Raw genomic sequence first — 17,795 nt, 5'->3', positions numbered from 1 at the left:
AAAAATATAAACAAACATTATCAGCAGCAGTGTTTGTTGTAAATATTTACCTGTTTTTATTTTGTTTTTGATGTATTTGTATGTTCGTCTATGTATTCATATATGTACAAGTATATATATATATTTATGGATTTGTAGATTCAGTTAGCCTAGGCGTGGACAAAGCGGCAAGAAACCATACAAACGTTAATCACGTGTGACTGCGCACCTTCGCAAGCCCCTTTATATTAAATACATACTTGTAGTATAAAGTATAAAACAGTTGCAACATGCTTGAGCGCGAAGTCATACAGTAAGTAAATATGTGCGCTGTATTTTATAATTTAATCGATTATTGGTGAATGTATAACATTATAAAAAAATATTTGCTAAATACATATAAATATAATATAATTTCAGTTACATATTCAAAACTAACTGTAAATAATTTCTTAAATACGTAAATGTTTAAAGCATTCTACATAGTTTTTTTTAGTACTTGAGCCTAATTGGGTCAAATATAATATAATAATGATATATGTGTATTTGAATACAAAAATTATTGTAAATATAATAAAAGAAAAAAATATAATTAAAAAAAAAAAAAGGTCAGGATTGATTTAAATTTAGCATATTCCAAGGAACTCATGGTTGAAAATTTTGAATTAATAATTTTTTTAAATTTTGTTTTTTAAATTTTAATTTATAATCCCAAAATCGTAAATAAAAATTGGAAATTTAACTTTTTAATCCGAAAATCGAAATTGAAAATAGTAAATAAAAATTTTTAATCCGAAAAACAGAATTAAAAACCATAGGTACTATAATAATAATATAATATGTACTAAAATATTTTTTAATTTAAAAATTGGAGTAACAAATAAAAAAAAAAGTATTTTTGAGATCAATAGGTGTAATTAAAAGGGTTAAAAAGAAAAAATTAACATATTTTTAACTGAAACACTATAATTAATAGTAATTAAATGTAAATAAAACCAAAATGCTAAACTATGTTAAAATTGTATTAAAAATATGCTATTCTTTTATAAAAGCAACAAGTACAATATTTGCAGACATTTCATATTCAATATAATTTTATTATTTTTTAAAACTTGTTTTAGCAAGTACTCGTATTCCTAAGATTGTTGGGATTAACAGTTTGTCTTTAGGATTAAAATTTTAATTTTTAATTCGACTTTCGGCATTAAAATTATTGGTATTATTTTTTATTTATAAATCCAATTTTTTGTATTAAAAATTTGAAAACAATTTATAAATAAGATTTTCGGGATTAAAATTAAAATTAAAAAAAAAAATTCATTTGAATGTTGATTCAATTATTTATTAAATTAATTTTTTGTAACCCGGAAGGTACCGTGATGTTTTCAATAATTCAGTGTACTTACACCTTTATAACGTACATATAAATGTGTATTTATTTATGTAAAGCAATTAAATATTATATTTGTTTGAATGTTCTTGTTAAACTCAAAATTTTTTTTTTTATTTTAAATTATATTATATTTTTTTTTATTTTAAATTATATTATTAATATTAAAAAATAAGAACAAAATAAAGTAATTACATACATTTTATTTACTTTGACATTATTATTCTCCCTCATCAAAATTAGTAATATGAATCTAAAAGTTCTCTCTTTGTTCTCCATTGAAGTATTAAAGTTATCTCAAAACAATCCCTGCCAAGTCGGCTGGCAATAACGAATTTTGTGAATCAGAAGTATTTAAATATTGGCACAAATAATTTTTACTTTCGTCAAGATTGCAATCTTTTAAAAATATTTCTCAAGTCATTTTCGGAAATATTATGCAACTCTAGCTCTATAATATCAAAGTTGCACATCAGAAATTTAAAGTGCATTTTCATAACACAACATCTTTTATGATCAAAACAAACAGCAATAAAAATTTAGCGGGTTATGACCACTCCACTACATAAACAAATGTTTTGTATGCTAAGTAAATATTTACACTCTGCTCCTACCAATTCATTTAATTGAAATTACTATCACGTTTTGGTTACATTTACTTCGTATAAGCATACATACCAACACATACAAACATTTGTTTTGCATTGCCATTAACCATAGTAGTACTCATATTGAATTTGTTCCAAAAACGTCGCTTGAACTTGAGGGTATTATCTTTCCACTTAGCCAAGTACTTAACACACTTTCGATTTCCACGCTAAACACCGCCTGCATTTCATCATTCGCAATTTTCCGCCGGTTTGGCATACAAATTCACTAATTAAATTGACAAATTTTGTATTGCATTTGTGCATAAAATGCAATAAAATAAAAAAAATATTCATTGATTCACATTTGCATATGATTATTAGGTTAATTGATTTTCAAATAATTAAATAAATGTTTTTTAAACTCATGCAAATTTTTATGTTTTCCACTGACACCAATAGCACTTGTTGTCATATCATCTGCACAATCATATTATATTTGCTTGTGTGTGAGCCTACCACTGCTGTCAAAACACATCTATCCTTACTTTGTGAACTATTCATAATGACGTTGCTTTTGTTCACGTTTCGGTAACACATTTACCGCCTTCTTGCCGGCAACAAGTGCCAGATTTGTAGTGAAAGGAGGTGCGTGTGGACAGACACGCACACAAATGCATATATAGAGGATTACAGGATTGCTTGCCTTTATTACGGCCAACAATGGCGTGACATGCAAACTGGTCGGCCCAGGCTATAATAATGGCCGGCAATTACTAGAAATGCTTAATCCATACGTTGGCGACATTTTTTTATTCAATACTATAATTTGTTGAGTTCAGAGTTCGTTATTAGCTTAATTTGTTCAGTTAACATTTTTATTTACATTTTAGTCAAGAGGAACGAAATTGATTCGTTATTGCTTGAACTAGTTTAATTGGACGAATGTCAAGTTAGTGAATTAAAATCAAGTGGAATATAGCGGGATACAAATTCTGAATATTCTTTTGTTTAATTATTAAATTACTAATAAAATATAAAAACCAAAACGGGCTCAGCTAGGCGTATGAGATACCTTAATGTCAAAGATTGAAAAAGTCGACAAAAGAAAGCAACACACACGTAAACACACATACATATGTATGTATATAAGCGCAAACATCATCAAAAAAAATTTTTAATACGATTTGTAAAAAATAGAACATTATAAGTTTAAAAACAAATACTAATAATCAAAATTATAATTAATTAAAACTTGCGTTTCAAAGCATATGTGAATATATTCAATTTTTCAGCACAAATAAAACTTCAAAACGTATAATGGACATCGTGCAGGATATAAGTGAATTCTTTGTGGTATTTGTAAAAATTCTTTTAGAGTTATTGCATAGTCTTTTTGAAAAGTTTATGACCAAAAGGCTGAAGGATATTAGCGGTGAAATTATATTGGTGCGTATATGTCAGTAAATTATTAAATATATTATTTAATAAAAATTATTTCCATAAAAGTAAGAAGGAAAACATATTTAAATGATAAATGAACTCTGTAGATAACAGGCGCTGGACATGGCATTGGACGTGAATTGGCGCTACATTATGCGGCATGGGGTAGTGTTGTTGTCTGTGTCGATATAAATGAGAAGAACAATGAAGAAACTTTGAATAAAGCTAAAAGACTTATGCAAAATTCTGTTTATGGTTACACGTATGTAAACTACTGATAAAATACATATATATCTAAATAATTTCACAGTAAATAAACACTATCTTGTTATAGTTGCGATGTTGCAAATCGTGATGCAGTTTTGAAGCTAGCCGCCCAAGTTGAAGCTGAAGTTGGACGTGTCTCTGTGTTGGTGAACAATGTCGGTATTATGCCGACACATCCGCTGGAGCAACATACTGCTGAAGAGATAAGACGCGTATTCGATATAAATGTTTTATCACATTTCTGGACACTTGAAGCATTCCTGCCGCAAATGAAGCAACAGGGACGTGGTCATATTATATGTATTTCCTCGATTGCCGGAGTTGTAGGGCTAACAAATTTAGTACCATATTGTGCAACCAAGTACGCTGTGCGTGGCATGATGGAGGCGTTGCATGAGGAAATACGCGAAGGACCTTACAAGGATTTTGTAAATCGCAAATTTGTTATATAGAAATTCGAATAAGTATTTATATTATCTATAATTTTTTTTTAGATAAAGCTTACCGTTGTTTACCCCTATATGACTAACACTGGTCTATGCAAACGGCCCAAAGTAAAGTTTCCATCAATGCTTGGCCTACTGGATCCCAAGGAGGTTGCCAAACATATTGTGGAGGCACACCGTTCAAATGTTAATGAAACTACAATACCTGGTAGCCTGCTCCATGTCAATAATTGGTGTCGTTTGTTACCTTTGCGTTGTGGTCTTTTACTTAAGGATTATATAGATAGCGGCGTTGAATCAGATTTGTGAGATTGCTTTACATACAAGTAAAGCAAACTTGAATGTTCATTTTCTAATTGGTTATGTATTATAGTGTGTGGTTTTTATTTTGTTAGTATGTAAGTATATTAAAAATTTATTTTATAAAGAACAATAAAATAAAATTGATGTTTGGTTATAAATGAACAATAAACCAATAATGAGCAGTAGGAAAACTGCATGGTATTTCTTGCAATAAGTGAAATTATGTAAATATATAAACATGCATAACTTTTTCATATCAGTAATACAATCAAATGTTTTACACAGGCTTGGAAAAACTTTCATTTATAAAACGTTTTTCCAAAACATAGTTCTTATCTAAGCCCATCAGTTATATAATAAATACTTATAAAAACAAATTATAATCGAAAAATATTATATTTCAGATATTTTTTTTTATTAAATAATGAATTTGACATAATACAACGGAATTATGACAAATTTAATGTTTGTCTCCAGTATTTTTACTGTGTATATGAGTTACCCTGCAGTTTCTAAAAGCAGCGCTGTCATATGTGTCAAATCCAATCAGCTGTAAGTAAACAACAAAACAAAAACGATACAAATATATAACGTCATTTGTTCAACAAAATTGTGTATATTTATCAACTCTTTGTTAATTTATAAACAAAAATTAATTTGAAACGTAAAGTTTATGCCGTGTAACTGCGAATATGTCATGCGAGGTCAAAACATTTGGCGAAATCCGTGATTTCCACAAAGTACAAGAATACTTCGGTTTGAGTCATGGTAAGAACGTCGCCTGTATCGAATTCCCAAACACATTACCATAAAGACAGAATACAAATTCGTAATATAATAAATATGTCTAATAACATTTTCAGACGAAAATTGGTTAAATGCCGTAAATTTTGCAATTTCACCAACGGGTGAGCTCATCGCTTTGGGACAGGGTGAAAAATTAGCATTACTTTCATCACAATGGGATAATAAAAGTCAAGTTAGTACTTATATACTGAGTTGGTGTGGTGAGCTCGATAACCCCAATCAAATTATTACATCGCTACTGTGCCTGCCTATATATGGCAAGGGTGTCAGCGCAGGCGCCGAATGGACTTGTATTACAATTGGACTTAACTCAGGCATGGTGTTATTTTACACCGACGCTGGCATAAAAATATTTTCACAATGGTATAATAGTAATCTCTGCAATATATGAATAAAAATTTGTATCTTCTATTGTTTTGCAGTTATCATGATGGTCCCGTGCTCTGCATTAAAGCTTACAGTCCGCCTCGACATTCCGAAGCCGATTCCTTCGTATATATAACTTACAATGAATGTATGAGCATTATTAAAGGCGCCGATATGTTTCCACATCTAGTTAATTTGCGCCTTAATTTCAATCGCACATATGGTCGCAATGCAGCAAGTAACACTTCGGGACTTCCCGCCGCCGACCTGCTGCAATTTCAAAAATTTAAGTTTTCTGGGAAAAACGGTGCAATTATTAACGATGCCGCACTCACAGGTTCACGTTATGTTACTATGTATGATCATATCATTGAACAGGCGATTGGTGTTGGCTGTTATGCCAAAGTGAATACAACGCCTGTACAACATTCGATGGTGGTAGGTGTGGGTGCTGAACCTTATCTAGGTTTTTACTATGCAGAAGAGGGATACCGGACCACAACATTAGGTGAAGTAGCCAAGGGAGTCATAGACTTAACGTATCGTAGTGTTTGGGGTAAACTATTTGGCCAACCAGAAAAGCCAACTGACTCGGCAGCTACGCATGCGCAAGAGTCGATGTTTCGTCCTCGTTGTCGGTTTTATGATGGCAAACGTGATGGATATACAATTGCATTGGCGCCAAATGGACAGCTCGCAGCTGTAACCGATAACTTGGATCGCGTTGTGCTGGTCGATCTACGGCGTGGTATATTGTTGCGTGTTTGGAAGGGTTATCGTGATGCACAATGTGCGTTTGTACCAGTTAAAGAACGTTCATTGAAAGGCGTAAAAACACAACATCGAAAAGCGCTTTTCTTAGTTATTTATGCTCCACGTTTAGGTTGTTTAGAAATTTGGGCATTACAACACGGTCCGAAGGTGGCTGCCTTCACGGTCACAAAGAGTGGGCAATTAGCATATAATACGCATGGGCTGATGGGTGAGTAAACACCATAAATATTTTTTTTTTTTATATACCTATATATTGTTTTAATGTGTTTTTTTAATATTTTTTTTAATATATTTTTTTTAATACTTTTTTTTAAATTTATTTTTTTAATTTTTTTTTAAATTGTTTTTTTTTTTTAATTTTTTTTTTTAAATTGTTTTTTTTTTTAATTTTTTTTTTTTCTGTATTTTTTTTAAATATATTTTTTTTGTATTTTTTTTCATATTTTTTTATATACCTATATATATTGTTTTTTTTTAGGTGTAACGCCCGGTTTAAAGGTAAAATCATCTACACCGAATTATTGCCTGTTCCTAGACCCCAGCGATGGCAGCGTAAAAGAAGTGCTGATACCCTTTCATTTCGCCTTAAGTGAGATAAACTCTAAAACCTCACGAGACATAGATTTGTTCCGGCGTCTAAAGAGTCTCTTGCGTGGTTTGGATAACACTGTCAATGTCGAGGAAATTGTAAATATAGCAGCTGACTTTCAAACGATTGAAGTACGCCAGCAATGTTTGGACATGTTGAAGAAGAATAAGCAATTAAAACCGCAAATATTTCAAAAAATTATAAACGCATTTGCCGATTCATTGCAGTCGCAAGTCACAGATGACGACCAAAGTGAAGCGAATGCAGAACATGAAAATTTTAAAACCATTGTTGAGAACTACCAACGCCTTGCAGAGTTTTATTTAACCTTAAAGCGGCCGACTGAGGTTGAATTTGATGATTACTTAGAATTGGACGACTGCGATTTGGTGACCATCAATCAAATAATATTGTTGCTTGGCGATAAATATGCACAACCGAGCCCCAACGAGAGCAAAGCTGGCGCACAACTTAGCGGGAAAGTCACATTCCAGGAGCGATGTCAAGAAGATGGCGACTTTGTTGACTTTTTGAGCATATTCAAAGTAGATGATAATGATAAGCTAACGTTATTGCGTGAAAAAATCGATAGTTTTGGTTACATCAGTGGCCAGCTCTTTAAAGAATTCTTTGAATGCGGTCTTTGCTTCGAGGAGCTGAAGGCGGCAACTGTTAAAGCGAAAATACCCGCCGAAGATTTGCTGATATTAGCGCTACACTTTTGGATGGATAAACCTTTTCGTTACCAGAACTGGTAATATTATATAACTCGTATATAAGTTAGATAATACACCTTCGATTTCACCCAAACACTTTTCTATTTGCAGTGATGAAGTTATTGCGGATATGTCACGTTTGGCAGCCATGATAAAGGCGATTTGCGAGATTGCTGGCGAACGGGTAAACGACTATGCTTATAATGAAATTTCTCAATGGTGGCAGGATATTCGTGAAATACTCTTGGATTGTCCAAAATCGTTCGGTTTACTAGCGGCAATCGTTTGCAAATCAGTTGCAGCCAAATTACGTCGCGGATATAGAGAGGTACGCCAAATAGTAGTTTCTATATAAACACTTACATGTTGTTGCCAATTGCTTAGGGCTCTTGTGACGAAGGTTCACAGACAGAAGAGGAAGAAAAGTGGGAGCAAATCTCACACGATCAAGCACAATGGGGCTTACTCATAGGAAAATTGGAAGACATCTCAATACTAGGCGCCACAGTGGAGTAAGTCGACAAATAGTATTTGTTTTTTTGTTTTAGTTAAATAATTAACGTACTTGCATTTCCAACAGGCATCCAATTCAATGCAGTGAACCTGTTATGCCTGAACTGCCTTATGAACCGCCTGATTGCAGTTTGAAATTCATTGTCAACGGTGGCAAAGGTATCGTCACGGATCTCACTGCCAAATGGTTAATTAATTCACGTATACATCCAACGAGAATTGTGGCAACCGAATTGAAAGTAGTGGAAAGCAGTGCACAAGAAAGCTGTCAGACAACGACACCTAAAGAAGTGACTGCAGATAATGACGTTGCGACACCAAGTGACAGCGGTGGTGGTGATCAATGTTTATCCAGCAATGAATCTGCTGACAATACTGCCTCTGATCCAGTGCTTCAAAAGTTACAACTTTTACGCGAACACTTTCCATTCAGTTTGGAACCCGGCATGCTACTGAGTCTTATGTCCTGGCACTATATGGTGCATTGGAGCAAAAACTTGCCGCGCTTGGAGTATATACGTGCCTCACTCGCTTGCATGAGCCAATACAAGCCGGAAGATTATGCGCTCAAGCATGGCATCTGTTGTATGCTTTGGAATGCCGCATTGAAGTATCCACTACAATCGACTATGAAGCTGATACAAAAGGTGGGTCGCCTGCCAAAAGATAGAATGTGCCAACAAGACATTGAAATGTCAGCAGCTTTGGTACCCAATTTTCTAGAATTGTGTTTGCAATTTTTGGAACATTTTATTACCTCACTAGAGCACGGCAGTCGTGAATTGAAATTCGAGGAATCGTTAACCGAGGGACCGCTGCCATTACAATACCTGGCATTGCAACAACACAATGCCATTGTGGAATTATTGCAGTTGCATTCTGAGCTTTGCGCTGTGTTGCACTTAATTGCCTCGCTGCAGTTAAAAATGCCTAAACCCATTACGAACGTATTCGATGCCATGGCTAATAAGACGTTCTTCAGTGATATTAACAAGGAATTGCCATATCAGCTGCCAGAAGCGGATTTGGTATTGCAACAACAACGTGAGCATTTCTTATGCAAGGCTATCAGTGCCTCAATGGATTTGATACGCGAAGACCTAGAACAGCTGTACACACAAGAGCACATGGAGTTCATGGAGAAGATAATGGGCTTGGCTGAACGTTGGAATTTGAAGAAGACAGCACTTATACGTCAGCAGGTATGTAAATATAAAAAATCAAAAAATAAAATGACAATAACGGTTGTTTTATTTATTTATTTCAGGCGGTGGAAATGTACGCTCATTCTTACGATGCACAAGGTGAAGTGCTTTTGAAACAGTTGCGAGACGACGAACATGTTGCACGTTTGCTGCTTGAGGTGGCTGGTAAACGCTTAAATTTAATAGCAAACAGATCACGTGATGCTTACTTGAAAATAGCTTCAGTGGGTCAACAACTTCTACACTTCCTCGATAGACTGGTAAGTACAATAACAATTATATAATATATTTACATACATATGTATGTATGTATTAAATTATCCAAAATTATTAATAGCGTGAAGTACCCAGCGGCACCGTTCAAATATCTGCCTCCGAAGCAAGCGAAATAAATATAATTGACTTATCGAAACTGGTGACGCATTGCTTCGATTTTCTTTCACAGAGAGAACCAACTAAATATGTACATATTGCCGGTCAGATGTTTGATGCCTGTTCTATATTGCAAGATTAGTTACGTACTAATATAAGTCTATCGAGGTATATATATAATGCACAATTATTTTGTTCTGTAAGGTTTTAGGTTTGTAGGTTTTAAGATATATACGATTGTTCTGTGACATGTAATTAGTTAAATATCTTTTTTTTATTGTATAAAATAACATAAAAATAGTTCGTACCCAATCGAAGTCGTTAAAATTTTATAAAATATCTGAAAAAAATCATTCCTAATGCGCCGCTCATCAGCTATATATTTTCATGTAAACATAATACTCAAGAGTCTCATTTCTTTTGTCCTGGTCGCTCCTTCTTGTTTGGATCGTAGAATTCCATATAGTCCTCATTATTTATGCGGCGTATTGCCGGCGGTGTTGGTGGGCGCTCAATATCATCAGCTTCGTGTATGCGTAAATGTGAAAATACCGGTATATACGAGAGCGATGTATCCAAATCGATGCGTTGCTCTGTAGCGCTTTTGCCGGGCAAAGTGAAATATTTGCCAAGTATTGGTTCTCTCAACGGCTTGCCATACATACGCGCTGTGGCCTCTGCTTCGACAGCTTCTTCATCTTCAGCACCTTTTGGATCGTAACGAACAGGTCGCTTGTCCTCTTGTACGCCAGAGATTACCTTTGGGCGATAAACATTGAAATTTAAGTCAAATGAAAAGTTATTAGGTGAATATAAGATTAATAAAATGATTGCCTGCGCCAAAAAATGCTCTTTTTCACTTTTTACATTATTCCTATTTATTTATAAATTGCTCAAATTAATGATGAATTTTACTCTTCGGCACTTCACTCAAGTTCCTAGCAAATTCTGATTGTATACAAAATTTCTTAACGTTTGTACGAAGGCTTCAAAACTGTTTTAAATTGTTTTGGCGTTGCAAACATATAAACAACACCTATAATTTCCGTTTAGCCTCTCTCTAAATTTCAAATCTGACTCTAATTCATTGCCTAACTTTAATTTTTTCTCAGCGTTAATACGCACCACCCTGTAGTTGCTTGCGTTTCCGTACAGCTAACGGAATTTAACGAATGTCAAGCAACGCGTCAGTATTAGTGCATGTGTGTCCAAAAAATGTACGCGTAAATTGAAAGTTTAAAATTCTTCGCCAAATGTGTAATTTCTCTGGCGAATCTAAATAAAAAGTGTTCTAATCGCTTACTAAATGTTTAAATATGATCAATAAAGAAAGTTTTTAAGCAAGAAAAAGCCCATTTGAATAAGTGCGATGGTAATTATCTTGTGTCTATATCATGCAGTGGAAATGTGTTTAAGCAAAGTCAATTGGAAGTGTAAATGAAAAATTTGTGTTTAAACAAAGTCAAGCCATGCAATTTTAATAAGTACTATTTATGTATAGATGTATGTAGGCAGCTGTTATTTGTGAATAGTAGATGATAGATAAAAGTGAGTGCAGTGTTTCAAGAAATTTTAATGATATCAATTATTATTTAAACCGAACCGTTTCAAAAATATGTATTTAAGTGCTCAAACGCGAAACTTAACGTTTCCACGCGCAAATAAAAATTCAAAAAAGTGAAGTAATAGTTTTGCACCCAGTTGGAAACGGATAAATTAAAATTAGTAAGTGCTTCCAAAATTTTTATATTTTGAATACTATTAAAATATTAATATTAAATATAAAAATCATAGTAGTTTTTATTACAAAATACCATAGAAATGCCCAAATATATATATTATGTTCTGCTATGAATTATAAAAATCAATTATTGCAACAAACATTTTATTAATATGATAACACAACAGAGAGCTTATAATAACATATTTTAACGAATAAAAACGAAAATGTTTTAAGCTTAATGCTATAAAGCTTCAAATAAAATTATCGTCCCCACACTTCTCTTGCATTTAGTATTATTACTAATTTATTAGGTTACTCCATTTTTTAGAAATTTCTATTTCATTTATGTTGTTAAATCTAGTGTCAACCGGCATTCATTAAAAATAAGAAACTTCAATTGCATCGTAGTATAATATCAAAAATTCAGATCGATATCTCAAAAACGTCTCCGACGTTTCCTTCTGGGTATTACAAACCTCGACTTACTATACCCTGTTCAGGGACTGGGAATTACAAATACAGCACACTTTTTATGCGCTTCTAGATCAAATGAAAACACTTATTTTTAAACTTTTCGATCCCGATAGCTTCGAAGTCTGGTATATGTGGCATTTCATGCAAATTGAAATTAATTTTGATTTACTGGTTTTGCAATACAAACTTTAGTTAATAAAAAATTTATTTAACGCTCTTAAAATTTAAGTAATGCAAGCAGGCACTAATTCCAAGAAAAACATCATCAGATCCACTGCTATACAAAATTGGCACAACATTTTCAGTATGCCATAGCTTTCCCAGTTTTATTTTTTTTTAAATAAAAGTCGTTGCAAATCCCTTTTAATTAAAATAATTACCTTCATCGTTGTGGAACTTGCCACCTTCTTAATATCAGGCGGCATACGATATCGTTGATCCTCCTCCACAGATTCAAAAGGTGACAACTTAAGCCAAGGTAGAGGTGTACCCAAAGTACCCAGATAGCGGCCGCCTAGTGACCAAAGGCGACATGAACAGTCGTGACTGCCGCTGGTTAGGAAAATAGTAAATTAAAAAAAAATGCTAAATTAGTAAATATCAAGTTAAAACCTAAACCCCAAACTGTTCAAAGTATCTACAATGTAACAACACTTACGTTAATAATATTTTTGGCGTATTTATATAGACTATCGAATTGACCGCTTTTATATGTGCTTTATATGAACTCAACAGCATTGGCTCCGGCTGATTTCTAACTATGCGCTTCGAGCGTGTCAAAAAGCGTTCCTTGCGCAAAAATATGAATTGCAAGCGTAGTAGTGGCATACACACATGCTGTTTCTCGCGTTCCGGTATGCTGGCATAGGCAAGTCAATGCAATAAACAGAAAATTGCTTAGTAAGAATAATAAGTTTTTTTATTTGGTATGTGGGTGATGCAACAGGTAACGGTAATTTATGCGGCATGCCACATGCGACGAACCAAAGTTCAGATATACATTGTACTTATAATAACCAAAGCAAAAACCACAAAAGTCGTTAAAACGTCAACAGTTGTTTACAAGTGTCTTACATTTTGACATGATTGTTGTAAAATTATTGCTACAAGTCTGCATAGCTGTGCTCATATCTATTGTATGCACGAACACATGCACATATGTACATACATATGTTTCAAGGAAAATATTTGAATATTACATTTATTTACTGGTACGCCCGTTCGCCATTTACTAAAGATCCTTGCTACAGAGCTAAACTAAGTTCTTGTTAAATTAAACACGCAAACCAAAGTTTACCAAATGATATGCAATTTACTTCCGTAAATATTCCTATTTATGAATACATATGTACATACATATGCATTTAAGATTGATAACCTACATTTTTGCTTTGTTGACTCCCACAAAAGTTTGCTTAAGCAGTTATTTCTTGTATGCGGCAATTTCTAAAATATTTTCATAAATGGAATTTTTTTCTTACATACATACTTACGTATGCATGTAAGTAATACATTTTCAAATTTTGGGTAAGCTTGTCATGTCGAGCTACTCTATTCATCTTTTCCATAATTGCTATCCGTATCACACGGATTTATATACTGCCTTTTGATTGTGACTGTAACTGCCCAAACGTTTTTGACCGAATCTACGAAAGTTATGATTCTTCGCGCCATTTCCACTAATTTGTAGTCCTGTTCACATGGTCTTTCCAATACATAGGAGACTACTAGGTTTTAGAGGAGGCCGCACTTTCCTTTACTACCACCAACTGGTGCAGGTACCTTCAGAGTTGTAGAGAATTCGAGAAATCGATTGAACAGGTGGTCTTATGTGAAATACCGATTGGTCTACTTATGCTGAGGAAAAGCAGTCAAAACATTTCAAATTTCGACAAAGTCGATGAACATATTCGTTAAAGAAAGTTCCTTCTACCTATGGATCATAATTAAAATTCATACTTACTATGACAGTTAAAAACAGGGAAACTTATATGTTCCCTTGAAGCAGTCGTAATCTGTGAATCTATTTACGATGTAGCTTATGAAAACCATTAATGGTCACAACAACTTCCCATTAAAGACATGACATACATACAAATGATTATACAATTTTCAGAAACCTAATGCTTCACTTGCGTTGTGCGGTCCTTCGTAATGAATCCTGCGTAACGATGTTCCTTAGTTAAACTTTACTGCAGACTTTTTTTTATAAAATGGTGACTTACGAGAAAAATTTTAAAAATTCTTGCTTACACTGATATATATGTACATATGCACATAGTGCCATATATAGCATTATGACAGTATATGTATTAAGATATGTGCTTCAAAGAAGAAGTGATATCTCAAAAATACAAACATATGTACACAGTTCCTAACTAAATTAATGAAATGGAGATAAATTTCATTTCACTTACCAATAGTTGACAATATGCCAAATCTTAATATAACCAAATGCTGTGCCCGTAAAGAGATAACGATTCTTCCGATCCGTTGCCATTGTTAGAACACAGTCTCCAGTGCGGTGACTTGAATTGAACTCTTTGAGATAACCGCCGCGCTGATGATGTGAATACACCTGAATTACGCCCGTGTCGAGTGCGACGAAAACGCTACCTAAAAATTGAAAAGCACACACATACAAAATTATACGGTCATAAATGAGTTTTCTACGTTTTATAAACGCACCATGCTCCTTTGTCATAGGACGCGTCTGTAGAAATAGTACAGCCTGCACGGACACGGGTCTGGTTGAACGCAAAGACACGGCATATGCCAAATCATCACGAATATCGGCATCTGAAAAGGTCCGTTCAAATGATGTGGGTCTCTTGTTCAATTGCGTTTCGATCTTCAGTATGCCTTCCGAAATGGATTTGCGCACATAACGTGAAATGCTCAGATGTTGTGAGACACGCCTACCGGATCCATCTGCCTCGGAATCTCTGTGTTTCAGCTAATCATTGATTTGCGCAAAAGAAAATTGCTTTTAAATATTTTTGAAAATGAGATTGCGTCACGTTGTACCTCGATGAAGCGCAAAGGATCTGCAACACTATATCTACGATATGGTTGACCGGTTTCAAGTTTCCAAAATATTAACTCGCCGGAGTAAGTGGCTGTTACGACACCTTCACCCAACTTTACATCGGCACAAGTGATATCGTCATTATGGAATTTTGTCCATTTCTTTGGGTCGCCATATTCTCGTCCTTCAACATCATTGAATTCCGTAACTTGTTGATCCCAACCAACTGCTAATATCCTATTAAATATATTAATATGATTTTAACTAAGATTATTATAGAAGTGGTGATGGTTTGTATTGTTTTCTCAAACCGTATATAGGCTGATACAAGACACACTTTATGGATTGTGTGATAACGAAACTGAACTTTGAAGAATAATACCTAGTTACGCGTATTATCTGATTTTCGAGTCCAAGCTGAATTTCGAAAATCTCTCGAAAATGAAAAACTTTAGTTTTCAAAGCTTTGTTTTAGTGGTTAGTTCTTCGTTTTACTCACCTCTCAACAACCCAAACAACGGCCGTGACTTCATGTTCTGGTTTTATGCTCATATTACGCATGCAAACTGCATTATTGTAATTCCATATTTTCAAAGAACCATCACGTGCTCCGGTCAGTAGAAATTGCTCCAAGGGATCAAAACATGCTGCCGTAATTTCAATGTCAATTGTTTCGCCATATTCCATTTTAGTGTGACAGCTCTTCATAATAATTTTACGACGTCCGGTCCATGGATCCCACACTATTATATAACTATCTAAGCCACAAGTGACCACATTGCGAAACAGTCCATTATACAGTACTACGGAAACGGGTGCAGCATGTGTATTACCATCGGTAAGATCCACCCGAATGCGTGCACAACATTTTATACTGATAAGCTTACGACCACCAACGAGCAGATCACGTGACAATGGATGATACAAGTAACTCAAATCTGTTTCAGAAGCCAAAATGCGTACTAAATCGCCAAAAGTCTGCAGTAATGTGTACTCAGTCATGTGCCAGATTTTTATAATTTTATGATAATCGACGCTATAAATTTTTTTCTCCTCGGCTTGTACGAAGATATAAACAATGCCGCCATTATGACCGGTCAGTATACCGGATGGTTTACTTGAAATGTACACATCCCAGACACGCACAAAGGTATCAGGTCCACCAGTGACAACGATGTTATTTTTTTCAGCAACAAAAAATGTTGAAACGCCCTTAAGGATTACGATACGTTATCACAGAGTAATATACTTATATTATATAATGTTAAAAGAAGGCAGTTACTAACCATTGGTATGCGGAAGTAGGTTTTATCTTCACCGGAAGCTATAATTAAACCCGGACAGCGTGCGCGATATTTCTTTGCATTGCGATATTCTGCAGCCACGAGCAGTGAATTCATGCGAATCGAAAAGTAGATATGTTGTATAAGCTCACTGTGGATATTTGGATATTCACGAACGCTCATTAAAGGTAATTTACCCTATTTGTCAAAACAAGGGAGATACAATTTTCAGTTACGGCTATAAAAATTTATATACATATGTACGTATGTGCTCGGAAAACGAATCTCACTTTAAGAACGTCGGACCAGAACAGCTCAACGAGCGCAGCGCCGGGTTTACTCTGAAATGGTCCACGAAGAAATGGTGTAAATTCCAAAATTCTTACATTACCACCGAAATCACCGAGTACCAGTCGCGAATTAGTCTTCCCTTTCGGATGGAAACTGTAGGACATGCTGCATACGGCAAATGGTAAACTCCGAATAACAATGCGCAGAGTAAAGGTAGAGGCTACTGTCTCGTGAAAACGTAGCTCGCGTTCAGTAGAAGAGGTACAAACGATACTTACGTCGGAGAGCGCTTGTACTTGCAGTATCCATGTAGCCATTTTGAGATTGACTTGAAAATTATTAAATGAATTGAAATTTAATTTAATTTTTTAAAACCGTTAATTCAAAATACTGAATAACAAAGCAAAAAGACTACTCCTTCGCATTCATATGTCTTTTAAGGAGCTACCGTATTTTTTCGGTAAACATTTTTAACGCTTTGTTATTGAATATGTTAGACAACTTACTACTAGTGGAGACACCTGTACGTAGCGGCTCAAGCGTATTAGACCAAAAGCGTACTTGTCCCTCACGACTGGCTGTTATCCACATGCCACATGCCTCGGGAGAATCTTCCAACGCTCCATTTAATTGCTTGCCAATATCTTCCTCATCGACATCATCGGCTTGCACGCGCAATAAACTTATGGAACAAATTGGTGAACGATGCTCGGACTTTTTAACTATTGGTGCTGTCGATATTGGTAATATGAGCGCTTCTTTCTGGGTGCTGGGGTCGTCTTCTTGAAAGCCAAATATCAAATATGAAATGAGTTCATTCCAATCGCACAGAAAGTCACGATTCTGATTGATTTTAAGGAAGAGACGGTTATATTCAATGTCGGTGAATTTTATACTGAGATTGTCAAAAACTTCTCGCAATTCTTTTAGGTTGAGCTTTTGTAATGGATGAGAGATGAATTTGTGCCTTATATATTCAATATCTTCCGCTTTAAGCCATTCATGTAGACGCTCTGGACGTTCAATACTAATGGAATGACCAGTTGAAACTGTTTGATAGTCGACATCTTCGTCGACAAGAGTGTCATTTTTGCTAGACATTATGAAAATATAATTATCTCCTAATTTTTTTCGTTTATTTTATTTGTGTTCCGATAAAATATTGTCTACGCAGCACAGAATGAAATATCGTTTAAAGAAAATATTTTTATGAAATAAATTTCTATTACCACTCAATTT

General features: G+C 34.4%; 3 protein-coding genes across 8 annotated transcripts in view; 2 read left to right on the top strand and 1 right to left on the bottom strand.

The window, feature by feature from the left end:
• The window catches only part of firl (firelighter), a 29,124-nt gene extending 24,508 nt beyond the window's left edge, over window positions 1-4,616 (top strand). For 3 of the 6 annotated variants that reach the window (XM_014234096.3, XM_036358007.2, XM_036358008.2), the window contains exons 2-6: window positions 139-292; window positions 3,252-3,405; window positions 3,507-3,661; window positions 3,734-4,094; window positions 4,161-4,616. In XM_014234096.3, the coding sequence (XP_014089571.1) occupies window positions 270-292; window positions 3,252-3,405; window positions 3,507-3,661; window positions 3,734-4,094; window positions 4,161-4,421 (954 nt within the window). In that variant the 5' untranslated portion in view covers window positions 139-269 and the 3' untranslated portion in view covers window positions 4,422-4,616. The remainder of the gene's footprint in view (window positions 1-138; window positions 293-3,251; window positions 3,406-3,506; window positions 3,662-3,733; window positions 4,095-4,160) is intronic. The other 3 variants (XM_036358014.2, XM_036358009.2, XM_036358012.2) reach the window with 1 other exon arrangement.
• Window positions 4,617-4,980: 364 nt separating this feature from the next.
• Window positions 4,981-10,069, top strand: Rab3-GAP (Rab3 GTPase activating protein). The gene is made up of 9 exons (XM_014234130.3): window positions 4,981-5,183; window positions 5,279-5,585; window positions 5,645-6,570; window positions 6,841-7,705; window positions 7,779-7,995; window positions 8,052-8,179; window positions 8,248-9,382; window positions 9,448-9,645; window positions 9,723-10,069. The coding sequence occupies exons 1-9, from the start codon at window positions 5,108-5,110 to the stop codon at window positions 9,897-9,899; spliced, it is 4,029 nt and encodes a 1,342-aa protein (XP_014089605.3). The 5' UTR covers window positions 4,981-5,107; the 3' UTR covers window positions 9,900-10,069.
• Window positions 10,010-17,767, bottom strand: LOC106617123 (WD repeat-containing protein on Y chromosome). The gene is made up of 10 exons (XM_014234132.3): window positions 17,063-17,767; window positions 16,556-16,884; window positions 16,269-16,463; window positions 15,482-16,194; window positions 14,982-15,219; window positions 14,643-14,910; window positions 14,372-14,570; window positions 12,613-12,813; window positions 12,335-12,506; window positions 10,010-10,516 (listed from the first exon to the last, which is right to left on the bottom strand). Exons 1-10 carry the CDS (start codon window positions 17,655-17,657, stop codon window positions 10,169-10,171), a joined length of 3,258 nt encoding a protein of 1,085 aa, XP_014089607.2. The 5' UTR covers window positions 17,658-17,767; the 3' UTR covers window positions 10,010-10,168.
• Between the last annotated feature and the right edge of the window lie 28 nt (window positions 17,768-17,795).

This window comes from Bactrocera oleae, chromosome 3 (genome assembly GCF_042242935.1).
Source record: "Bactrocera oleae isolate idBacOlea1 chromosome 3, idBacOlea1, whole genome shotgun sequence".
Taxonomy (NCBI): domain Eukaryota; kingdom Metazoa; phylum Arthropoda; class Insecta; order Diptera; family Tephritidae; genus Bactrocera; species Bactrocera oleae.
The sequence above is the reverse complement of the archived record's forward strand: the minus strand, read 5'-3'. Positions and strand labels throughout refer to the sequence as shown.